The sequence below is a fragment of the Convolutriloba macropyga genome, chromosome 13 (assembly GCF_964194025.1).
Source record: "Convolutriloba macropyga chromosome 13, txConMacr16.3, whole genome shotgun sequence".
NCBI lineage: Eukaryota > Metazoa > Xenacoelomorpha > Acoela > Convolutidae > Convolutriloba > Convolutriloba macropyga.
This window is the reverse complement of record NC_134480.1, coordinates 1,725,007-1,752,692: the sequence shown is the minus strand read 5'-3', so window position 1 is coordinate 1,752,692 and position 27,686 is coordinate 1,725,007. Positions and strand designations below refer to the sequence as shown.

The 27,686-nt window shown below is 32.4% G+C and overlaps 1 protein-coding gene across 1 annotated transcript in view; it reads right to left on the bottom strand.

Annotated features, from left to right (window-relative positions):
- The window catches only part of LOC142351821 (neuronal acetylcholine receptor subunit alpha-9-like), a 31,159-nt gene extending 22,019 nt beyond the window's left edge, over positions 1-9,140 (bottom strand). The window contains exon 1 of the mRNA XM_075404025.1: positions 8,985-9,140. Coding sequence (XP_075260140.1) covers positions 8,985-9,123 — 139 coding nt within the window. The 5' untranslated portion in view covers positions 9,124-9,140. The remainder of the gene's footprint in view (positions 1-8,984) is intronic.
- Positions 9,141-27,686: the final 18,546 nt, after the last annotated feature.

The window sequence follows — 27,686 nt, the reverse complement described above, 5'->3', positions numbered from 1 at the left end:
ATGCATGTCTGGATGGAGAAAAAAATACCCCAGTGATAAGAGGTTTTAACTGGCGGCAGCGCTTCACTCTGTCAACGAGAGTCGAAGTTCAAGGCCAAGATAATGTGTATTGTGCTTTGAATCGTCGACCTTCTTTGGAAACCGAAAGGTGGTAGCATCTTCAACTTCGGTCCGTGCCAGTTGATTTGAGGAGTGGAATCTACTGTTAGAGGGAAGAAGTTCACTCAGCGAATGTTGGATTGTGTGAGGCTGACAAAATTGGCCGTTCTGAAAAGAGTCTCTGGCATAGAACAGGATGGCTGGAAAGGAGGTGAAAGGAGAGATGATGCACACCAAAATGGATGGAGGGATGAAACTGGAGTAGAAGACCACCCACCCGATGTGATTTGGTGGTCTGGTCAAGAGATTGGAGGTCATCGTTTCAGGCACCGGAGGGCGAAGGATGTCATGAGTTGACGGATAAAATTGAGTTGATGAGTAGTCTTGATTTCAAAGGCTTATCAATAATTCCTTTAATCCACTCTAGTATCGTTTAACTCTGTTTCGTACAAGTTCCTGTGTTTAATCACTGATCCTATGTATACCATAAAGAATTTTATTAAGCTGATTTGCTTATGAACGATCTTGATACAGAAAATTGAGTTTTAAAAGTTTTTTGTTGTAATCAGATTCAACCGACGGATTTTGAAGTGAATGAGTACCAGTGCTTGTATACAGGAACTTGTTTCCTTATTAATTTTGAGCACCTCGCAGCACAACACCGTCATTTATTTTCATAAAGCTAATCTTGTAATACTCTGCGATAGGTAAATTGAATCAAGGTAGTTGAAATTAGAGCTATCGGAGTATTTTTATATGGAACTTCTGATGAGATAGTCAGGAAATACAATGATGAAAAGTTTTGTTGCTTCAACTAACTAGTTTGATGCTCAGAAATACCAAAATTGACTTCAAATTGTTTCGTTATTTTTGTGTGTTAGGTACTTTATTTCATTCTATTAAGGACGAGTTTATATTTCGAATAATTGTTTTTAAAAGTTTTGCCTAGATTTTTAGATTCGTATTTACTTGCTGTAAATTGAATTGCGCTGTAGTAGTTGTTTGATGTACTAATGATGCTCTTTATTAATAAGCGGTGGTTCACAAAAGTATCTGATTGATGATAAACTAGAGGGGGAAAAGGGTAGTATGTTGTGTCTATGACGTAACAGTGACTTTGTAAAATGGGCATGACACGCAACTACTTGATGACAAGAAAACTGTTTGTTTGAGCCAAACATAGGTACCATTAAACAAGGGTAGGTGTAACGAAAGAAAAATAAACAGTTTTCAGCAATTAAATTCGAGAGTAAGCTCATTATCACAAAGTGTCGCAATTGGGAAGGATAGAAATTGAACTACAAAAACCGCTTTCCTTCAGTGTGTTAGTAAGGTTGTAGGCTTCCAATTCAAAGCCATTTGGCAAACCAGATGTTTATGGAATGAAAATGATTTTAGAAGTTGGTTGGGTGCAATATTGATTTTCTGATGGGGAACCAGTTTAAAAAAAAATTACTTATCTTCAGATCTTTAACTTAGCCTGGTCAAAGTGGGCAGGGAATAAGTAGATAGTTTGAGGAAAGTTTATTTGTTGTCAGTTTTGACTTTGTTTTGTAGATACCGTGGGGGACTTTACGCTTCCAAGTAAGGCTATTTTTTGAGGTGAGTGGCTGACCGGTTTATTAATGATAGGTGATACTGATTTTGTTGTCAGAAATGTGATACTGTTTTTGTGTTAGTTTGACTAGCTTGAATAGAAGCTTAACTAAGGGGGAGGATCATAACACATTACCACAACAGAGAAGTAGTTTGGTAGTTGACCTGTGCAGAAGTTGTTAAAACAAAACATAAATGAGGAAGTTGATCCAAATTAGCAAAGTCAGAGCAACGGATAACCGCGATTAGATCAGTCGGTTAAATTGTGATTTACTTGTAGAGAAATTTTGTATAGATAAGGAAGATTAGCTTGCAGCTAAGTGACATTGTTTACTAAGATAGAATTGTGAACCGTCTTTTGTAATAAAAACCATTTTTGATTTTTGGTTTCTTTCAGTAACCTTGTACGTTTCTTGTGTAACAATTGCGTGGTATTTGATTACTTGAATCAATTCATTATCTCAATTTGAGTTTTAACTGCCGACGGTAGTATAAAACAGCAAGTTGGGGACAAAGCAGCCCTCAATAGGCAGTCAGCTTAAGCAAATCATAAATTTCTATACAAAAAAGGACAGATTCTGGAGGGAGAAACATACTAAAAGACGTATTCATTTTGCGTAAATATTTCCTACGATGGATCAAAAGACATTAACTGTGGAAAACAATGACGAACATTGCATGGACTTTGTTACTCGTTTTTAGGGATAACAATCAATTTTATACGGTTTTTAGCATTTATTTTTTGCAGAATTTTTCAAATAGCTTAAAACTTCGCTCTTGGAATTTATTTGATTAGAGCTTCAATGTTCCGATGGGCTTTAACATGGGTGGGCCTTAACTGAAAAGCTGGTAATGGACTTTAATCCGATATTATCACTTTGATGAAATTCTCTGCCATTGATTCTCAGTTAGGCCTGATTTCATTTCGGTCTACTTGACACGATTGTATCATGGAAAAAAGGTACTGTACTGTAAGAGTGGAGAACAGTGATGGGGATAATAAACGTGGCAATGTCTTGTTTTTGTTGTCCACGCCTACTCAAAAACAGGCATGATGAACAGCAATGAGGAAAACCTCCAATTGTAAAGTAATCTGAACTGGTTTCGTGCAGTGTCACTTTTGCAAACACACTTAATCTTTAATCGTGATTGCGAGCAAATATATTTTGTAAACTATACTATTTGCAACGTAATGTAGCTGTATGCAGGGTTATTAATAAATCCTAATTCAAAACATTGATTTTTACTGAAAACGCAAGTTTGAACCAGGTTTTTAGTAAAATATCTATATTTAAAAAATTTGGAAAAAAATTGCTATACTTTTATGTGGTGTTGGTAATTCAATAATTCAATAAAAACCCACATTCGTTTTTCTACTTAAGGAAGAAAAATTAACTGTTTTATGTTTTTTCAAATTTAAAAACATTATATATTACTACTAATAAGATAATAATAAAAACTATTAAAACCAAAATTAAAACCCTAGCTCTTAAAAGCTATAGTGACCAATATACTTTTTCAGGGAAGTACGATTGCAATTGGCAATAAATGGACAAATTTTGCTGCTATTCATCATTCGAGCTCTTGCAGGTTTCTGAAGAGTAAGTAAAACATTAAAAAAACTAAAAAAACGATGAATTCTTTTTTGGTGTTACGACCACCCGTGTCAACACCAGATTGGGATTATCCAAATTTTCCTGAAAAATGCAGTTAACTTAAGTTTAACAGCTACCCGTTAACTTTTTAGTTAACTAGAAATTTACTTGCGAAAAAAATCAGGTAACCAAAATGTTGATTATATATGCGACATTCTTCATCTCTCAAATTAGAAATGCATGATAACTTGAAGCGACAACAAAGTTCATGTTTCTTTTCTAGTGTGAATAATAAAATTCTCAAATTTCAAAAGATTTTTGAGACATTTTTTGGTAAACTGAGAGAGACTGCAAGAAATGTCTGTAGTTTTTTCAGCTTTTCTGTTAGCTGTTTTTCCTGTTTTTTTTTTTCAAATTTTTTTCAGCAGTTTAGAAAATTCGGAAAAGTATTGCAGTCCAATAAACCGACTTTAAAGCTTGCGTTAGAAACTTTCCAGTTGATACATGTTAATCATCCGATCTCGACCCGGGCACAGTTTTAAACAAAGAACTATGATATGGCTGCAAGCTTGGAACGCATGTAGAACCTTTATATAGTCAAGGTCAATTGCCAATTTCAATTTATTTGTGACAACAAATTGCAGGGAATCGGAATGTTGCGTATTCAGTTCTTTTGAGGCTGGCTCAGACATTTGTTATTGTTTTCTAGTTGATTTGTTGTTTATTAATTGAACATTATTTGGGTTTTCTGTCATCATAATTTTGAAACTGACGAATGAAATTTTGGAAATATTTGAGAGAGTGTTAAAAGTTATGCTTTTATTCTTGGTAATTTTATTTTCCAGGAATTAAAGTTGGACAGTTTACACCAGTAGTTTCAGCTTCTCTGGTTATGACGTGGTTATAAATGGTTTTAGTGCTCTGTGATGCATAAATATTTGAGAAGTTTTTAGCGTGAAGAGGTAAATTCAGATTATAAAACTTGTGATTGTGGAAGAATATAAAATAAAACAAAACTCAATTTTTACCCTTGAGAGGAATTGGGTATTTCCAATTATAGCCCTCCCCAACCCCCAGCCCCCCGGGCATGAAATTACAGCCTGACCATTATTGCAAATAAGAGGTAATGGAGGCAGAGGGAGGGGAGGGCAATACGTTATATAACCACCAAGATTGTAAGCTACAATGGAACAGACCCAAACTTTTTTAGATAAGTTTTGTTTAAGTTATTATCCAGAAATACTATAACAAATAAGGAGAAAAAACATAACTTTGGCTAGTAAAACCAACTGATCTATAGCGATCTACGCGTAAACCTAACGAACCAAAAGTTTTTTTTAGCGTATGCGCGAGAAATAAAAGGGCGGTAAAATTTTTCACAAAACGCCACTCTGCGGTCTGAGATGGGCCGAAGTGAAGAAGTAGGGTAGGGTGACTCAAATGAATATCCAATTAATATTGACATCAATTGAGTCGAAATTGTCTTATTTGGGTCTGAAGTCTTTTCAGAATAACTTAGATGGTGAAAACAACCTAGAAAAGGCTAAAAATGTGTTCGCACTAGTCGAATACAAAAGTTTTTCTCGGAAAAGTTGTTCTTCTCAGATCTTGTAAGATAAATATTTGTTCTCAACTATGCTGTCTAACGCTACTTGAGGAGTTTTCAGAGGAAAACAACTAACTGGAAAAGGGTTGATGTATTTCTCAGTCATAAATGACTAAAGTATGCATTTTTTGAAAGGCGTCTTCGCTAAAAGCAATTGAAAATGGTATGCAACGCAAAATTTAACAAAAAAATGATCTTTGCTTCCGACAATCTAATTTTGAACTAGGTTGTCCAGGAACAACAATAACAAACAGAAAAAAGGTAATCTGAGTGATCAAAATGCTTTTTTCCTACTTTTGGAAAAATGCCATTTCGATTAAATTTTCTTCACTTATTTGAGTAGTAAATCAGACCAGAGTATCCAACTACACTGTATTCTAGCTGTCAGCAAATTATGCGACCACTTTGTATCATTACTTGGAAAATTTTGATAAGAATAAGGAAGTTTACAATCAAAAAGTTTTTGTATAAACAAAATCAGTAAAAACAATTTTCTCAGCGTAAAAAACTGAGAGAAACTAAACAAAACAAAAAGATCTCGAGTGAATCCAAACCGCAAAAAATTGCAAAAAAGTGGCAGCTGACTATTTGGTGCGCACATTCAAGCATGCTGCAGGTATTTTAACTAGGAATTTTGAAAGCAAACCAAGGAACTTTAACTTATAATAATTTATTTTAAACATAACTTTGACTTGTGGAAATTTAGACAACAAAGTTGCTCAACATTTATTTAACAATTTTTACAGACACAATTGAATTTATGTCATGCCCACAAAAATCCTAATCAGTGATGAAACATATTTATGTCTGTAATGCACAGAAAAACAGCAGTGGAAAAGTGAAAAAAACTATACTTTTGTTATTTAGCTTTGTATTTGAGAAAATTTAATATTTCTCAATCGTAAATGACTAAAGTATCTAGAAAGTCTCGATAAGCCGTTTAAAAAAGTTCAAAAAAATCAAATGATACCCTAGTCAAGACCAGATGGTTATCTTGCAAGATCTTCCAAGATTCTCGCAAAAAATGGCTATCTTGCACGATCTTGCAAGAAAATGTTTATCTTGCAAGATCTTGAAAGACGATGGCTATCTTGAAAGATCTTGCAAGAAGAATGGTTATCTTGCAAGATTCTTACAAGTTCGTTCCGGTCGAGCTCTGCTATCATTGGATGTTTTAGACGCATTATCTTTCATTTAGCGCAAACTATTACCAAATTATAGTGGAATGAGTTTTCAGAGATCATTTGAAACAAAATTTATACCAGATATCTGTATTTTATTACAGCCGTTGGTATAAATACTGGTTACTCTCATTTATTTACTTTAATTCGTGCTTCAAATTTCTTGTTTTGCTACTATGGAAAACAATTAACTTTCTTTTTCTAAATTGATTCAATTTTTAGTTTGAGCGGAAGAAAACAAACTTTATGCTATTTTGGTTGAAATTATGTATCACAATGTAAAAAAAATTGATGGGAAGCAATGTTCAGGTCTCATTTTGATCTTGTTCGATCATGTTCCATTTATTTGCATATTTGCAAGATGAATGGTTATCTTGCAAGATTCTTGCAAGACAAAGGGTTATCTTGCAAAATCTTGCAAGATTTTGGAAGAAAATCTTGCAAGACGATGTATCGTCTTGCAAGATTTTGCCAGAATCTTGCAAGAACTTGCAAGATAGCCATTCGTTGTCGACTGGTGTAATTATTAACACCATTCTACTCGTGAAATGAAGTTCCCAAAAACAGCAGTATATAACAAAATAGAGCGGAATAATATGTTTGTTGGCATAGATGGTAAAAAAGTAATCAGAATGATCAAATTGGTTTTCTTTGATACTTTCGAAACAATGAATATTTCAATTAAACGTTCTTCACTGAATTGCTGATGTAAATTACAAGAAAGAATATGATTACACTGTTTTCTAGCTATTTGCAAATGATGCAACTACTTGTTATCACTTTGTATCTTAGAAAATAGTTATAAAACTATGTAAATTTACAACCAAAAACTATTTGTATTAACAAAATCAGTAAAATGAAAAAGCGGAGTTGTTATTTCATCTAAGAAAATTTTTGTCAGCATAATAACTACGAGACACTGAAAAAAAACACAAATGGAGCTCCAGTAAATTGGTTTTCCTTTTGTAGGGACAACGCATCTTTTCAATAAAAATATCCTTAACTGAATTGAATATGTAAAATCACATCAGAGGCAGAGGTGTTCAAGTACACTGTATGGCAGTTTTTGGCAAACTATGCGACCATTCGGTATAATTACTTGAAATATATGTAAAAACATGAAAATGTACCATTAAAAATTTTTGTAAGAACGAAATGCACAAAAATTTGGATGGTTCATATGAAAGTTAAGTTTTCAGCGTAAAAAGAGAGAGAAGGCGATAAAAAACACACTGATCTTAAGTGAACCAACAACCTTAAAAGTGACTAAAGAATTTTAACCTATAACATTTCAAAATTCTGTTTGATTGGGAATAAAATAAAGGAATTAGGCAACAAAATTGCTCTAGATTTAGAATTAACACATACATATAGGATAAGTTTAATCTTTTTTGCTCTATTAACTTTTTTCTGTTGTTATTTATGCCGCCTTCGGCTAACTAATTAACAAAGAAAAATTTTTCGTGGTCAGTGGTGAACCAATTAATAAAATGTTACTCCTTTTCATCTGCTCTCAGGTATGAATAACTATCTTTATCTTTACATCAATTCTTATATGGTATAAAAAAACATGGCAAAACAAAAGCAACCATTGGCCAAACAAAACCATGTCGTCCCCCGGGTCGAGAGTCAGCAACTGTAAGCGGATAAAAAAATCCGCTGAATATGCGGCAAGTATGTAAGATTTGTGCTGATTGCGGTGAAAACTGAAAATTGAGCACCGAATACATTGAAAAAGAAATATGCCAGTATATTTCTGACTTAAAATCAGCTTTTCATTCAGTACCTTTCTTACATGCACTCTTCACTTGTGAAGATTTCATATTCAGTTCAGCGGATTCAACGCCTTTCTTACATAATTTCAATTTCTATTGCAAAACTTTACCAGCTTCTCACTATTTCAAAACCTCACCTTTCTTACATACTTTCTGCCCTTGCGAAAATTTCATATTGAGTTGATTCAGCATAATTTTTACGTGCAACATTATTGCTCACTATTGGTTATAACGTAGTAAGCCTGAACTGTCTTTCTTCTTTTTCATTTCCGTAAAGCCATTGATCAATCGAAAATCTACGTTGTTTTTTAATGATTATTCATATTTTTGAAAAACAGATTATCTGAAAAACGTCACACTTGCATCTTATCTAACTGAAAGAAAACAATTATACCTAAACTACCTGGTTTCACTCAATCAAGTGTTTTGGCTATATACCTCAGCTGCGACAACTGCTTTATCTTAAGAGTTGACAAGTATTTTGGTAGATTTTTAACTGTGTTGGTCTGCTCTAGTGCAATGCTGTTTAGTCTTGCTTCGGTGCTGTTTCTGTTTGTACGAAAGCAGAAAAAATTTCAAAACAATGTTCCAAATTGTATAAGGAAAACTTTGAAAACGCGTAAGAACGCGAGTGCTAAATTTACTGAAGTTTATGTAAGAAATGCGCTAAAAGCAGCTGAAATTTTTTTCAGCGGATAAATCTTACATATATAACCACTTAATGTGCTGGAAAGTGCTGAAATTATGTAAGAATGATGCTAAAAATTGAGCAGAAAAAGCGGATTATTATGAAAGATTTCTCCTCTGATTTTTTTTCAGCAGTTGTCAGCGCACTTCTTACATAAATTTTGACAAAATCCTCGACCCGGTCCTTTAACGATAATTTGACACAAATCTCTAGTTCAGTATTTCATGGATTTTCAAGATAGAAATCTTTTCCGTCCGATATATTCAATTAGTTTTTGAAATATTTTTGAGCCCTACTACTGACCCAGGCCACAATTTACCTCATTTATCTAATCAATCTTTTCCCACATGTACAAACTAAATTTTCAAAAACTTCACAAAAGTTTTTGAAAACCTAACGGCAGGGAGGGGGGGATATTTCATCTAACTAACCGCGCATGCTAACCTATTAATACGTGACAGGCCTGTTTGTCGTATGGAAAGTACTTGACGTTGATGAGACAACTGGTGGCCAGCACATACGCAGAGTCCCAAGTCACTGTCCCAGTGTGGTCTACCTTCATCTTCACTGGGAACTCTGACATCTCAACACTGAAACAGAGATTACGTCACACTGATCAGAGAAGTCATGCTGAAGTACTATAGTGTTGAGCTCTGTAACAGAGACGAAATAACACTGATCAGAGAAATTACGCTGATGCATTTTAATGGTTCAGTTGGAACTCTGACATCAGAACAATGAAACATAACACTGATCAGAGTAATTAGGTTGAACTATTATGCTCGTAATTTTTTTCAGCAAAAAAAAACGCTTTTTTTGTCAGTCTGCATCCAGTCTTCTATTTTTTTTACACTAAAGAGCGGTTTAGTTCGTTCGCGATTTATTTCAGCTAGTTTCAGTTAATGACTGTCGTCAAAAAGTTTTAAAAGTGTAAGAGTAAAACTGCTGTCAAAGTGTAATAATCTAATCTACGGCTCCAAAAATGCTTCCATGAGATATTTTGAAAGAAGATTTTTGCGATACACTCGAGAGATTGCTTTGGTAAACTTAGAATCCTTCCTCGGTTAGATTATGACTCACCAATTGATATTTTCTGGCATTTTTCTAAAGCTCAGTCAAAATTTCAAGTTTCACAAAATATTATAGGTAACAAAAAAGCTATCATTTTTCACACATTTAAATAAAAAACTAGATAATTTTGCTCAGCAGTCAATGTCATCAACAGTTGCGAACTGAATTTTTACCGGGGTTCGACACAATACTTTCAAGATTTTTGCTAAACTTTGAATTATTTTAGAAGAGAAGCTGAGCTGACATTTTTATAACAACTAAGATTGGTTTTATTAAACATATACGTGGAAGCAATAAAATTATTGCAAATCAAACCAATTTAGTTATTCTTTTAAACTTATAAATAAAACCAACACCAAATCTATACAAAAGCTCATTTTAAATAGAACACATAGCTCACCGGTCATACCTTCAAAAAAAGTCAAAATGTAACCAGAATGAAGGTTTAAGAGGACATAAAACTCAGTGACTTTTGAAATGTTATAGTGAAGTTATTAAATTATGAGATCTTTTCATACGATTTCTTCGATAAGTATTTATACTTCGCTGATTGATATTTTTCTCATGACCAGATTCTGCTAAGTTAATGACTCAAGATTATTAATCTAGATTTTTATTTCTGATAGGATATTGATTGAAGATTTTTTTCAATATTTCTAATCTCTTATGCATATCAGACAATAATTGACCATGAAAATCTTTAAGGCTTTGTAGTTTCTTTTCGTATGATCTAGTGAAGATGAAGCCTGAAGTCATGTCTGATTAAAATTATTGTTTCTTCATAAATTACTTTTACTGTTAAGATGAGATGACGATAATGATTACATAGCATAATCCTGAGCTTTTAATTGTTGTATTGTCTTGCATTTTGTAAGTGAGTCTTATAGTTTAAATTTTTTGCAAATGCGGGCATGTGAAATCACAGCAGGTGTTGAAATAAATTCAAAGTGCTGACGAATAATTTTTTTTTTAGGTTTGTACAACTACGCCATAGAAGTTGAACGCCACAGTCAAGACCTTTGTCTTAAGGTCTTAATAAATTATTAGAAGATTTTTTCTTCCAATCCAAGTTATCAAAAGAGAAAAATGTCGTGTAGGATCAACTGTTTTATAAGGTATTTGAAAGTGGAGTCCGAACCTTATACGAAGGAAAAATAGAGAATTTTTTATTTGCGAAATTCAAAATAGGAATTCCAGAATCACGCTGGATTTCAGTGGCTTTCAGGCGAAATTTCAATAGCTTTCCGCAACTGCATGTAACCAACAAAATTAATGCTTCAGTCAAACAAATTGAAGCAAAGCATGGTTGTTGTCCCGGTAATAATCAGCAAGCTGGAAATTTATTGATAGCAGTTAAATAAATCTTTTCAAAATTATTCGAGTTTGTTATATAGACGAAAACTTGAATTTTCAACATTGTTACCAGTATTTATTAATTTGACTCGTTATGTATTTCAAGTGGAAAACACTGTGATTTAACAATCAACCAGTATAAAAATGGCAGCGGACGGTAACACCGGGAAAATTACCAAAAGTACAATAAAGCTACAGGAACTGATGTTGATAAGTATAAATAAAAAAGTAGACACAAAATTCACAAACTATTAGTTTGAATTGTAGTGTAAAAAACTAACGCAATAGCTCATCTAGCAGTTCCTGAGAATGCAAAAATGATTATCTTATTAGTTGCCTAACCAAGCCACTCATAATATTTGCCATTGAAGTGAATAAAATGTGAAGTTTTCTGACAATTCAGTTACGGAGTCAATTTTTTTTCCAGCTGACTTTTTCGTTAAGGAATTATGCTAGCAATTCTGAAAACTACGAGCCCAATTTTTTGCTACAAGATATTAAAAATTTGAGAACAATTTTCAAAGTTTTATTGAGTTTTGAAGAGTGCTCCATTGATACCTCATTTCTGTATCTTTATTCGAATTTATCGATAGGCCAAATATCCCTAAACAAACTAATTATTTTGCTGATATACAGCTTCTAACCCTCAATTAAATATGGAGGCTTAGACCAAAGATGCGTGTCTTTACGAGAAAATCGTAGGTGAATCTCTGATAAATCCTTTTTGTACCCTATTTTAATAATATTGCGTTACTTTTATTATTTAATTGAAAAAAATTCATAAAAAGATTGGTTTTTAAGGTTTCACCCTCCTAAAATTCTTATCATTAAAATGGTAATTGGTAAATTTAATCTCCAAACGCGTTACCTCTAAATCGAATCTTTCTCATATGTCTTATCGGCATCTTGCAAGATCTCAAATATTAAAATGGAGTGACTGAATCTTCACGCGTTTTTCGAGATTTTCTATTCCCCAATTGGTGCTAAAAGTTTATGTCTATTTTTCTGCTCAGATTAAACGCATCTTGACCAAATTGCTCACTTAACGTACCAATAAATGAATAAAAATTAACGTTAAAATTGTAGTGTTGGAACTAATCTATATATTTATACATATTTTCTTCAGATTTTAAAAATATTTCCAGCCTGCGTTTTGTCAAACTAGTGAAAACACAGTAAGACTTGCTAGAATATTTCAACATCTTTATAAAGACTTCAATATTCCAAGCTATTGCGTGCCTTTTGGCTACCCAGAATTCTTTTTTAAAAACAAGTAAATTAGTTAAACAAATTAAACATACTTGAAACGGAAAAAAATATTAATAATGCAAGCATTTATTTTTATTATAATCATTGCAACCGTTAAACCAAGTCCCAAAAATATTAATTTCAGATATTTAAAATTCACCAGAATTCTTTCACGTACACGGAGAAATAGGAAAAAAACTACAAAAACAATTGGGAGTTTATTTTGCTAAAATCTGGGCGTATTAACATTTTTTTTCGCGGAAGTTCAAAGAGTAAACAGAAAAACTAGTGTGAAATAAATTTGCATGAATGCGTGAATGAAACAAAATTCGGCGAAATAAATGCCATTATCGTTAATTCAAATGTTGCGTCCGCACATTTTGTGAAGACTTTTGTTTGTTTGTGCAACTTGTGACCGTAAAAAGGACTTTGAAGTTGTCGAAATGGAAGACTTTCCGCCACATTTTTGCCTCAGCTATTCTTTTACGAGGAAAGATTGAGACCAAATTCTCCACAGTTCTTCAAACTCTGCCACTCTGGCTGTGTGTATTTTAAAGTGTTTGTTCTAAATCAAACCAAATTTTGCAGATACACTCCAAGCCGGAAAATTCAGAAATTGACTTAAAAAAATTGATTTTGCGTCGCAAAAAATGACAAAGTTGTTCTTAAGAATTAATTCTTTCAAAGTCAGTGCTTCAAAACAACGGTGCTCAACCTAAAAATGTTTGAAATAAAGTTGTGGGGAAATCCAAAAATATACTCGGTGGTTTTTGGGTTATTTTTTATGCTAATTTTTTTGGGTTATTTTTTAATGTTAAAAAACGAGCTATTCAGCTCGTTATATAGAATGAAAGTAATAAAAGCAACCGTTTTACTGAAAATGTTATAGATTAATGTAAAAAAAACACGAACTGAGAATGTAAACAAAAAATACAGGATTCAAATTACTGTCAGCGAGAAAAGAAGAACAATAAGACAAATCTTTACTACACCAGGAAGCTAGAATAGCTGTCGGATGTTGGTAAACAAATGGTTGATTTTTCGATGTTCAATATATTCAACGTGGTAACCCAAGTAATAAAGGTTAATAAAAAACAAAATCGTTTATAGGCATACCCAAGACAGTCCAAATATCCGATCTCATGATGCGAGCTAGATATCTGTGAATGTACCGACAAAATCATGTCGATTGATGTGCTTCTTAAAACACACACAATCATGTATTAGCAATGACAAATTGTCCCAATTTAATCACGCGACAAAGTCGTTTCTTTAGCTCCCGTTGATTTACGTGGAGATTCTAACAAAAATTTGCCATTTTATCAAAGCTAGGTTCATCTTCATTATCATTTTTGAAAACTGCGAAAAAATTCAGGTTTCAGGACCAAATATTTTTAGGCAAGTTTTTATATCAGTTGTATGCTGGCTTCAAAAGAAATCAACGTATTCGAATTGTTTTTTTAAAAAAATTTGACAGGTGCAAGTAATTCACGCAAAGCAGCTATTTGATGTTGAACAAAATGACAAAAATTGTACTAACGCAACAAAAAGGAAAAAAATGAGAGTATTCCTAAAACAAACTAAAATATTTCATTGCATTTCTAATCCCAAAATGAAACTGCATAGAATAAAAACATTGGACAAAAATTTAGCAGCACGTTCTCTTCTCCATCCGTTCAGTTAAGACAAAGTCAGAAATGCCACTACTTATAAAGATCATTATTTGTTGAACAAACCGTCTGTAAAGTCCCACATTACTTAGTCATTATTCTTTAATTTTAATTAAAATCTTAATATCTGAGAACGATCATAAGTTTAGTACTTTCGCTATAACTTACTAATTTTTCTTAATTTTAGTAAGCGATCTTTAGTTAAAAATTTCCTTTCTGTGGCGAAATCAGTTTGTTTTCAGACAAAACATTTCAGGTGACAATGATATTTGAGCCCTTTGGAATGGTTATTTACCAAAATTTTGTTTCATATTATTTTTTTGTTAAAATATATTAAAAATTTGAGTACAATTTTCAAATTTTAATTGAGTTTTGGAAAAATGTTCCATTGATACCTCGTTTTTTATCCTTCTGCAAATTATATCGATCAGCCAAATTCCCTTTTAAATTTGAAGGCTTAGAACAAATATGCGTTTCTAAACAAGTAAATCGCATGTGAATTTCTGATAAATCTGTTTTATACCGTGTTTGAGTAACAATCCGTGGCGGGGCGGGATGGTTATCTTATAAGATCTTGCAAATTTTTTTGCAAAAGAATTTTATCTTGTAGCATCTTGCAAGATGAATGGATATAGCAAAATTTTTGCAAGTTTGTTCCGTTTCAGCTGCACTCCCATTGAGTCGTTTGTATCAGTTATTCTTTTTTATTGCTTTTTAAATTAGAGAAACGGATGCGCGTATTTGACTGAATTTTACGCGTTCATTTACTTTATATAACTGATAAGCAAGATGACAAACTCAATTAAATCTGGTCTTTGAAAGCGTTACTTCTAAAACGAATCTTTCATATAGGGTTTTTAGCATCTTGTCAGATTTCAAACGTTAAAAAGTGGAGTAACTCGATTTTCACACGTTTCTCGAGATATTTTATTCCCCAATTCGTGCTAAAAGTTTAGGTCTATTTCTTTGCTGATATTAAATGCATCTGGACAAAACTGCTCACTTAACGTGCCAATAAATGAATAAAAATTAACGTTAGAATTGTTGTGTTGATACTAATCTATATATTTACATATATTTTCATCAGATTGTAAAAATATTTCCAGCATGCGCATTGTCGAACTAGTGAAAACACAGTAAGACTTGCTAGAATATTTCAACATCTTTGTGAAAGACTTCAAGTTATAGCGTGCTTTTTGGCAACGTAGAATTCGTTTTTAAAAACAAGTAAATTAATTAAACAAATTAAACATACTTGAAACGGAAAAAAATTCATTACGAATGATGCAAGCATTTATTTTATTAATATCATTGCAACCGTTAAACCAAGTCCCAAAAATATTAATTTCAGATATTTAAAAATCACCAGAATTCTCACACGTACAAAGAGAAATAGGAAAAAAACTACAAAAACAAATGGGAGTTTTTTTGCTAAAATCTGGGCGTATTAAAAATTTTTTCGCAGAAGTTCAAAGAGTAAACAGAAAAACTAGTGTGAAATAAATTTGCATGAATTCGTGAATGAAACAAAGTTCGGAGAAATAAATGCCATTATCGTTAATTCAAATGTTGTGTCCGCACATTTTGTGAAGGCTTTTGTTTGTTTGTGCAAATTGTGACCGTAAAAAGGACTTTGAAGTTGTCGAAATGGAAGACTTTCCGCCACATTTTTGCCTCAGCTATTTTTTTACGAGGAAAGATTCAGACAAAATTCGCACCAAAATTCTCCAAATTCTGCCACTCCGGGGATATATTTGCAAACTAAGTTTTTGTTCTAAACCCAACCAAATTTTGTAGATACACTCCAAGCCGGAAAATTCAGAAATTGACTTTAAAAAATTGATTTTGCGTCGCAAAAATTGACAAAGTTGTTCTTAAGAATTAATTCTTTCAAAGTCAGTGCTTCAAAACAACGGTGCTCAAACTAAAAATATTTGAAATAAAGTTGTGGGGAAATTCAAAAATCTACTCGGTGGTTTTTGGGTTATTTTTTATGCTAATTTTTTTGGGTTATTTTTTAATGTTAAAAAACGAGCTATTCAGCTCGTTATATAGAATGAAAGTAATAAAAGCAACCGTTTTACTGAAAATGTTATAGATTAATGTAAAAAAACACGAACTGTGAATGTAAACAAAAAATACAGGATTCAAATTACTGTCAGCGAGAAAAGAAGAACAATAAGACAGATCTCTACTACACCAGGAAGCTAGAATAGCTTTCGGATGTTGGTAAACAAATGGTTGATTTTTTGATATTCAATATATTCAACGTGGTAATCCAAGTTATAAAGGTTAATAAAAAACGAAATCGTTTATAGGCATGCCCAAGACAGTCAGTATTCGATCTCATAATGCGAGCTAGATATCTGTGGATGTACCGAAAAAATCATGTCTTCGATTGATATGCTTCTTAAAACACACACAATCGGTTATTAGCAATGACACATTGTCCCAATTTAATCACGTGACAATGTCGTTTCTTTAGCTCCCGTTGATTTATGTGAAGATTCTAACAAAAATTGGCTATTTGTTAAAAACTAGATTCATCTTCATTACCGTTTTTGAAAACTGCAAAAAAAATTCAGGTCTCAAGACCAAATATTTTTAAAGCAAGTTTTCATATCAGTCGTAAGCTGGCTTGTAAAGAAATCAACATATACAAATTGTTTTTTTTTAAATTTTGACAGGTGCAAGTAGTTGACGCAAAGCGGCTATTTGATGTTGAACAAAATGTCAAAAATTGTACTAAGGCAACAAAAAAGAAAAAAATGAGAGTATTCCTAAAACAAAATAAAATATTTCATTGCATTTCTAATCTCAAAATGAAACTGCATAGAATATTAACATTGGACAAAAATTTAGCAGCACGTTCTCTTGCAGCTCGAAGTTTTTTGATCGAATGTCCTTATCTTGAAACTTTATTGAAGACAAAAGTCTCTAATTGTAGAATTAAAAATTCAGCTTAGGTGGTTCGGGTCTTAGCCTCTACATTCTATCTTTTTTTTTGAATGTAATTCTTTTGCAGTGCTTTCGTTTAAGTAAGCCCTCAGGGAGACTTTATTTCCTCTAAATATCTACTGAGCTGTCGAACACACAAATAAAAATGGACGGGCATGAAACTAAACTTAGGAAAAGTTGACGTACACCAGATATTTTCAATTACATATGCTTGCGCAGAAAAAGACATCAAAAACGCGCCGAAATCTAGATAGGTAATCTCCGCACGACCAATATAAAGGATATACTTCACTTATAAATTTGAATTTAAAAAAAATCAAGTGCTATATAAACACCACAAAAGTAAATGATAGAGATTTATTCAAGTCCCAGATGTATGTTTCTTTTTATCACACGCAAAAAAGTTCCAAAAAATCACATGCCTAAAACAGATTGATCATCAATTTATTAAGTAGCCTCTAAAATGATCTCCGAAATCTAAACTATATTAAAATTTCTGCATCCGTTCAATTAAGACAAAGTCAGAAAAGCCACTACTTATAAAGATCATTATTTGTTGAACAAACCGTCTGTAAAGTCCCACATTAGTTAGTAATTATTCTTTAATTTTAATTATTCTTTAATTTTAAAACGTTCCAAACATCCAATCTCATGATGCGAGCTAGATATCTGCGAATGTACCGACAAAATCATGTCTTCGATTGATGTGCTTCTTAAAACACAATCGGGTATTAGCATTGACACATTGTCCCAATTTAATCACGTGACAAAGTCGTTTCTTTAGCTCCCTTTGATTTAAGTGGAGATTCTAACAAAAATTGGCCATTTGGTAAAAGCTAGATTCATCTTCATTACCATTTTTGAAAATTGCAAAAAAATTCAGGTCTCAGGACCAAATATTTTTAGGGCAAGTTTTCATATCAGTTGTATGCTGGCTTCTAAGAAATCAACGTATACAAATTGTTTTTTTAAAATTTTTGACAGGTGCAAGTAGTTGACGCAAAGCGGCTATTTGATGTTGAGCAAAATGACAAAAATTGTACTAACGCAACAAAAAGGAAAAAAATGAGAGTATTCCTAAAAGAAACTAAAATATTTCATTGCATTTCTAATCCCAAAATGAAACTGCATAGAATATTAACATTGAACAAAAATTTAGCAGCACGTTCTCTTGCAGCTCGAAGTTTTTTGATCGAATGTCCTTATCTTCAAAATTTATTGAAGAAAAAAGTCTCTAATTGTAGAATTTAAAATTCAGCTTAGGTGGTTCGGGTCTTAGCCTCTACATTCTATCATTTTTGAATGTAATTCTTTTGCAGTGCTTTCGTTTAAGTAAGCCCTCTAGGAGACTTTATTTCCTCTAAATATCTACTGAGCTGTCGAACACACAAATAAAAATGGACGGGCATGAAACTAAACTTAGGAAAAGTTGACGTACACCAGATATTTTCAATTACATATGCTTGCGCAGAAAAAGACATCAAAAACGCGCCGAAATCTAGATAGGTAATCTCCGCACGACCAATATAAAGGATATACTTCACTTATAAATTTGAATTTAAAAAAAATCAAGTGCTATATAAACACCACAAAAGTAAATGATAGAGATTTATTCAAGTCCCAGATGTATGTTTCTTTTTATCACACGCAAAAAAGTTCCAAAAAATCACATGCCTAAAACAGATTGATCATCAATTTATTAAGTAGCCTCTAAAATGATCTCCGAAATCTAAACTATATTAAAATTTCTGCATCCGTTCAATTAAGACCAGATATTTTCAATTACATATGCTTGCGAAGAAAAATACATCAAAGACGCGCCGAAATCTAGATAGGTGGTCTCCGTCCTACCAATATAAAGAATACACTTCACTTATAAAGTTGAATTTAAAAAAACACTGAAAAATTACAAAAATCAAGTGTCATACATATTCCGGAAAAGTAAATGATAGAGATATATTCAAGTTCCAGATGTATTTTTAGTATTATCACACGTAAAAAAGTCCCAAAATATCACATGCTCAAAATAAGTTGATCATCAATTTAGCAAGTAGCCTCTAAAATGATCTCCGAAATCTAAACTATATTAAAATTTCTGCATCCGTTCAGTTAAGACAAAGTCAGAAATGCCACTACTTATAAAGATCAATATTTGTTGAACAAACCGTCTGTAAAGTCCCACATTACTTAGTAATTATTCTTTAATTTTAATTGAAATCGCAATTTCTGAAAACGATCATAAGATTAGTACTTTCGCTATAACTTACTAAGTTTTCTTAATTTTAGTAAGAGATCTTTAGTTAAAAGTTTCCTTTCTGTAGCGAAATCAATTTGTTTTCAGACAAAACATTTCAAGTGACCAAGAAATTTGCGCCCTTTGGAATAGTTATTTACCAAAATATTGTTTCACTTTTTTTGTTAAAATATATTAAAAATTGAGTACAATTTTAAAATTTTAATTGAGTTTTGGAAAAATGTTCCATTGATACCTCGTTTTTTATCCTTCTGCAAATTATATCGATCAGCCAAATTCCCTTTTAAATTTGGAGGCTTAGAACAAATACGCGTTTCTAAACAAGTAAATCGCATGTGAAAATCTGATAAGTCTGTTTTATGCCGTGTTTGAGTAACAATCCGTGGCGGGGCGGGATGGTTATCTTATAAGATCTTGCAAACTTTTTGCAAAAGATTTTTAATCTTGTAGCATCTTGCAAGATGAATGAATATAGCAAAACTTTTGCAAGTTTGTTCCGGTTAAGCTGCACTCCCATTGACTCGTTTGTGTCAGTTACTCTTTTTTTATTGCTTTTTAAATTAGAGAAACGGATGCGCGTATTTGACTGACTTTTACGCATTCATTTACTTTATATAACTGATAAGCCAGATGACAACCACAATTAAATCTGGTTTTTGAAAGCGATACTTCTAAATCGAATCTTTCATATAGGGTTTTAGCATCTTGTCAGATTTCTAACGTTAAAATGTGGAGTGACTCGATCTTCACACGTTTTTCGAGATATTTTATTCCCCAATTCGTGCTAAAATTTAGGTCTATTTCTTTGCTGATATTAAATGCATCTTGACAAAACTGCTCTCTTAACGTGCCAATATATGAATAAAAAATAACGTTAGAATTGTAGTGTTGATACTAATCTATATATTTACACATTTTTTCATCAGATTGTAAAAATATTTCCAGCATGCGCATTGTCAAACTAGTGAAAACACAGTAAGATTTGCAAGAAAATTTTAACATCTTTGTGAAAGACTCCAAGTTATAGCGTGCCTTTTGGCAACCTAGAATTCTTTTTTAAAAACAAGAAAAATAATTAAACAAATTAAACATACTTGAAACGGAAAAAAATTCATTACCAATGATGCAAGCGTTTATTTTATAAATATCATTGCAACCGTTAAACCAAGTCCCAAAAATATTAATTTCAGATATTTGAAATTCACCAGAATTCTCACACGTACAAGGAGAAATAGGAAAAAAACTACAAAAACATATTAAAAATTTTTTCGCGTATTAAAAATTTTTTCGCAGGAGTTCAAAGAGTAAACAGAAAAGCTAGTGTGAAATAAATTTGCATGAATGCGTGAATGAAACAAAACTCGGAGAAATAAATGCCATTATCGTTAATTCAAATGTTGCGTCCGCACATTTTGTGAAGGCTTTTGTTTGTTTGCGCAACTTGTGACCGTAAAAAGGACTTTGAAGTTGTCTAAAGGGAAGACTTTCCGCCACATTTTTGCCTCAGCTATTTTTTACGAGGAAAGATTCAGACAAAATTCGCGCCAAAATTCTCCAAACTCTGCCACTCGGGTGATATATTTCAAACAAAGTTTTTGTTCTAAAACCAACCAAATTACGCAGATACACTCCAAGCCGGAAAATTCAGAAAATGAATTAAAAAAAATGATTTTGCGTCGCAAAAAATGACAAAGTTGTTCTTATGAAATTTTTCTTTCGAAGTCAGTGTTTCAAAACAACGTTGCTCAACCTAAAAATGTTTGAAATAAAGTTGTGGGGAAATCCAAATATATACTCGATGGTTTTTGGGTTATTTTTCAGTTAAGACAAAGTCAGAAATGCCACTACTTATAAAGATCATTATTTGTTGAACAAACCGTCTGTAAAGTCCCACATTACTTAGTCATTATTCTTTAATTTTAATTAAAATCTTAATATCTGAGAACGATCATAAGTTTAGTACTTTCGCTATAACTTACTAATTTTTCTTAATTTTAGTAAGCGATCTTTAGTTAAAAATTTCCTTTCTGTGGCGAAATCAGTTTGTTTTCAGACAAAACATTTCAGGTGACAATGATATTTGAGCCCTTTGGAATGGTTATTTACCAAAATTTTGTTTCATATTATTTTTTTGTTAAAATATATTAAAAATTTGAGTACAATTTTCAAATTTTAATTGAGTTTTGGAAAAATGTTCCATTGATACCTCGTTTTTTATCCTTCTGCAAATTATATCGATCAGCCAAATTCCCTTTTAAATTTGAAGGCTTAGAACAAATATGCGTTTCTAAACAAGTAAATCGCATGTGAATTTCTGATAAATCTGTTTTATACCGTGTTTGAGTAACAATCCGTGGCGGGGCGGGATGGTTATCTTATAAGATCTTGCAAATTTTTTTGCAAAAGAATTTTATCTTGTAGCATCTTGCAAGATGAATGGATATAGCAAAATTTTTGCAAGTTTGTTCCGTTTCAGCTGCACTCCCATTGAGTCGTTTGTATCAGTTATTCTTTTTTATTGCTTTTTAAATTAGAGAAACGGATGCGCGTATTTGACTGAATTTTACGCGTTCATTTACTTTATATAACTGATAAGCAAGATGACAAACTCAATTAAATCTGGTCTTTGAAAGCGTTACTTCTAAAACGAATCTTTCATATAGGGTTTTTAGCATCTTGTCAGATTTCAAACGTTAAAAAGTGGAGTAACTCGATTTTCACACGTTTCTCGAGATATTTTATTCCCCAATTCGTGCTAAAAGTTTAGGTCTATTTCTTTGCTGATATTAAATGCATCTGGACAAAACTGCTCACTTAACGTGCCAATAAATGAATAAAAATTAACGTTAGAATTGTTGTGTTGATACTAATCTATATATTTACATATATTTTCATCAGATTGTAAAAATATTTCCAGCATGCGCGTTGTCGAACTAGTGAAAACACAGTAAGACTTGCTAGAATATTTCAACATCTTTGTGAAAGACTTCAAGTTATAGCGTGCTTTTTGGCAACGTAGAATTCGTTTTTAAAAACAAGTAAATTAATTAAACAAATTAAACATACTTGAAACGGAAAAAAATTCATTACAAATGATGCAAGCATTTATTTTATTAATATCATTGCAACCGTTAAACCAAGTCCCAAAAATATTAATTTCAGATATTTAAAAATCACCAGAATTCTCACACGTACAAAGAGAAATAGGAAAAAAACTACAAAAACAAATGGGAGTTTTTTTGCTAAAATCTGGGCGTATTAAAAATTTTTTCGCAGAAGTTCAAAGAGTAAACAGAAAAACTAGTGTGAAATAAATTTGCATGAATGCGTGAATGAAACAAAATTCGGCGAAATAAATGCCATTATCGTTAATTCAAATGTTGCGTCCGCACATTTTGTGAAGACTTTTGTTTGTTTGTGCAAATTGTGACCGTAAAAAGGACTTTGAAGTTGTCGAAATGGAAGACTTTCCGCCACATTTTTGCCTCAGCTATTTTTTCAATTACATATGCTTGCGCAGAAAAAGACATCAAAAACGCGCCGAAATCTAGATAGGTAATCTCCGCACGACCAATATAAAGGATATACTTCACTTATAAATTTGAATTTAAAAAAAATCAAGTGCTATATAAACACCACAAAAGTAAATGATAGAGATTTATTCAAGTCCCAGATGTATGTTTCTTTTTATCACACGCAAAAAAGTTCCAAAAAATCACATGCCTAAAACAGATTGATCATCAATTTATTAAGTAGCCTCTAAAATGATCTCCGAAATCTAAACTATATTAAAATTTCTGCATCCGTTCAATTAAGACAAAGTCAGAAAAGCCACTACTTATAAAGATCATTATTTGTTGAACAAACCGTCTGTAAAGTCCCACATTAGTTAGTAATTATTCTTTAATTTTAATTATTCTTTAATTTTAAAACGTTCCAAACATCCAATCTCATGATGCGAGCTAGATATCTGCGAATGTACCGACAAAATCATGTCTTCGATTGATGTGCTTCTTAAAACACAATCGGGTATTAGCATTGACACATTGTCCCAATTTAATCACGTGACAAAGTTGTTTCTTTAGCTCCCTTTGATTTAAGTGGAGATTCTAACAAAAATTGGCCATTTGGTAAAAGCTAGATTCATCTTCATTACCATTTTTGAAAATTGCAAAAAAATTCAGGTCTCAGGACCAAATATTTTTAGGGCAAGTTTTCATATCAGTTGTATGCTGGCTTCTAAGAAATCAACGTATACAAATTGTTTTTTTAAAATTTTTGACAGGTGCAAGTAGTTGACGCAAAGCGGCTATTTGATGTTGAGCAAAATGACAAAAATTGTACTAACGCAACAAAAAGGAAAAAAATGAGAGTATTCCTAAAAGAAACTAAAATATTTCATTGCATTTCTAATCCCAAAATGAAACTGCATAGAATATTAACATTGAACAAAAATTTAGCAGCACGTTCTCTTGCAGCTCGAAGTTTTTTGATCGAATGTCCTTATCTTCAAAATTTATTGAAGAAAAAAGTCTCTAATTGTAGAATTTAAAATTCAGCTTAGGTGGTTCGGGTCTTAGCCTCTACATTCTATCATTTTTGAATGTAATTCTTTTGCAGTGCTTTCGTTTAAGTAAGCCCTCTAGGAGACTTTATTTCCTCTAAATATCTACTGAGCTGTCGAACACACAAATAAAAATGGACGGGCATGAAACTAAACTTAGGAAAAGTTGACGTACACCAGATATTTTCAATTACATATGCTTGCGAAGAAAAATACATCAAAGACGCGCCGAAATCTAGATAGGTGGTCTCCGTCCTACCAATATAAAGAATACACTTCACTTATAAAGTTGAATTTAAAAAAAACACTGAAAAATTACAAAAATCAAGTGTCATACATATTCCGGAAAAGTAAATGATAGAGATATATTCAAGTTCCAGATGTATTTTTAGTATTATCACACGTAAAAAAGTCCCAAAATATCACATGCTCAAAATAGGTTGATCATCAATTTAGCAAGTAGCCTCTAAAATGATCTCAGAAATCTAAATTTAATCAAAATTTCTGCATCCGTTCAGTTAAGACAAAGTCAGCAATGCCATTACGTATAAAGATCAATATTTGTTTAACAAGTAGAGTCCCACATTACATAGTCATTATTCTTTAATTTTAATTTAAATCACAATATCTGAGAAAGATCATAAGATTAGTACTTTCGCTATAACTTACTAAGTTTTCTTAATTTTAGTAAGAGATCTTTAGTTAGAAATTTTCTTTCTGTAGCGAAATGAATTCATTTTCAGACAAAACATTTCAAATGACTATAAAATTGGAGCCCTTTGGAATATTTATTTACCAAAATATTGTTTCATAATTAAAAATATTAATGGCAGCTATTATTGCGCATAAATTCAAGATATGATTTTGAAGTTAACATGTACTACATTTCAGAATGCGTCCAATCAATTGACACGTTTAATTAATACTCTACGTTCCGCATTTTGAACATAAACTTGTATTAATTTTCAATTTTCAAACGGTTTGATTTTTGCCTGATAATTCAATCAAGGTTAAAAAGCGTCAGAAAAGTAAAAGACACTTGTAAGAAAAAAGCTGTCTTTAAAATTTAGAAATTTTCTAGCTTACAGACTTTGTATCGAATTATACTGACTTTCTAATTGGAGTCATTTATTAAAGCAAAACAAAATGTACTTTGTGTCAATTTCACTCACAGAAAATAGCAATGTTGGGCTATTTATTTGAACTTTTGATATATATTACATGAAAAAAACTGACACCTCAAATTTAGATCATAAATTCAGCATGAAATAATATGTCGCAAATTATCACGTATAAATTTCATTTGTTATTGATATGAACCCAAAATAAACCGTAAGTAAGTCTTAACTTAATTGAAACAACTCCATTTGTCGTTCAAGTTCAAATTTGTAACATATTTTAACTTCGACGTCTTATAGACTGTAAAGTTTCAATAAGTCAGAATCGCTTAAGCTTGAGTAATCTTTTGTAAAAACAGAATTTTTCAGTTAAGATTTACACTATTTCCGAGCGGGAATGAACCTTTACTAGACAGGCTGGACAAAATGGTTGAGAAGGGATTTCACACTTGGGGGAGGGGCTAAAATTGTTATTCTTTAGAAACTGATTCAAATTAATTTTACTGCAAACAGCTGTCAAAATAGCAAAGTTTAGAAATTTATGAAAGGAAAAATTAACACATCTATTTGGTTGAAATTTTTGAAAGTGATCGCAGTTAAATTCTTGCAGAATAATTGGCATTTAAAGAGCAAAATGGAACATTTCCGGCTTTCGAGCTATTCATCGAAAAAATTGTAAGAATTTAGCGTAGGTGGTGAATTTATATAGGAAAGTTCTCGGCTGCGATACACAAAGTAAAATCTCAACATTTGAAATTATAACGTTATTACATAATTTTGCCGCATTGAAAAAACTAATTTTAGATCTCTGAGTGGCTTACTGGTCACAAAAATGATTAATTCAACCTGACAAAGAATAGCTCCAAATAACTTATAATCAGGGTATTATTGGTTGCAACTGAGGTGGTTTTGTAAAAAAAATATTAATAGGTTTTACCTACAAAAAATGCAGGCGTTTTTCCACAAAAACTGTTTTTGAGTCGGAAAAAAAACGTTTCATGATAGGGAACTGAAAAAACTAAAAAAAAATAACAGTTTCAATAGCACAGTTTTGCAAAAGAAAAACCTTATCGTGTCTTTAGCAGTTAAAGACAAAATCAGTCCAGATAATGTTGAATATGCTTTAAAACGAAGCCTATAAACAATCGTGTCAAGTCGTAAGAACTTTGCAAGAATATGCGTCAATAATTTCATAGGAAAAATCAATTGCCTATGAGGTATCTTTTTGAGCTCCGTTTCAAAAACAATCACTATCAGACCGTATTGGATGGACTTTAAAATGACACTGTGTAATTATTTGCACCTCATGGGCAAAAATGTTCGCTACAGTTGAACTTACTTTCTCAACCTCCTTCATTATTTTTTCATAAACTAACACAAGCCAGACATATATAAGGCTGGACGGATACGATAAGGCTGGACACATATATATTTATAGTCGATGAAGTTGTATATATATATATATATATATATATATATATATATATATATATATATATATATATAAAATACAACTAGACAACATAGTTAGGTTGGTCATTGTACGTTTTCCTAGTAACGTCATAACGTCATACTGTTTGATGTGATCTTTGTTGCACAGTTTTTTTATTACTCGTGCAGGATCGTACGTGAGCCGTACGATTTCCTTCGGATGAGACAAGTATCATGCAAAGATATATGATAGGTATGAATTGAACTAATCGTATTGAAGACGATGAAGTTGTTGACGACAAACACAAATAGTTCGTTAGTTAAAAAGTCAGACTTAAAATCATCAAAATCGTCATCGTCATCATTATCATCAAATATCTATGTTTATTTTTTTGTTTATAGTAAATCAATTTATTGTGCCTTTGGCTCGACTTTCAAATCTAGATTAAAGTCGCCTAGTCCCTCATCGTTTACGAAGAAAGCTAATAAATGGCGGGAGCCGCTAGGCCAGGTGATCGTTCAGATGGAATGACATATACATGAATAGAAACCTCGGCCGATCATTTGTAAGTCGGCAAATCTAAGATCGGAGACATCTTCAGTTGAGTCACTGGAACGTACCCTATCTGGAAGTATGAATAAGTAGCGAATCCTTCCCGACCCAAAAAGGCGTTTTTTCAAGATTTCGATAAACTCTCCTGAAGCTCATTTGTCAGAGAGCACCGCCGATAAGGCTGGAAACACGCAGTTATAAGTATGATGACCAGTGCTTAATGTATCATTATGAAATTGGGTAATGTCAAGGGAATCGGAGATGAATTGGAATTAGAATTTACGACTGGTACCCGAGAGAGTAGATTAGTTCCAAGCGATGGCAGAGCAAGCTGCTAACATAGTAGCACAACCAGTTGCGTAATAAGGCAAACCATAGGTCCGGTTTGGCGAAAACCGACCCACGGTTAACATTGTGGACAACGAATGACAACTTATGGCAGATCGGTCGTAACTTTTCAACATGGCATTTCTTGCGAACAATACGCACCGGTTGTAAGTAGTTAGGTTGACTTCTTGATGGTCCCTAAATAGGGCAAGATATACATCCTCACTGTGAAGGACCTCTTTATCGTTTCCGTAGCGTTTTCTCGTCAGAGATCGTGAAGTGGCGGTGTTTGGTTCGGAAATGCTTTTACTTGCCGCTGAGTAGTTTCGAGGTAGACTGTTGGCAAGAATCGCAGGAATTGATAATATAGCGAAGGCTCTGATAACAATCTAGCGTGTTCAAATTTGTTATCAGGGACGTTTCAAAGCAATAGGTTGAGTACTCGTGATCAATCACGGTTTTACTGACGCGTGCAGCGTTATAAAAAAGAAGGTTGAGTTTGCCAATACGAGATTCATGAAGTTAGTTTCCGTGGTTTACGTAGCTTAAAGATTAACAGTCAGTACCATGTGTAGTAATAATTTAGTTCAGTAATAGCT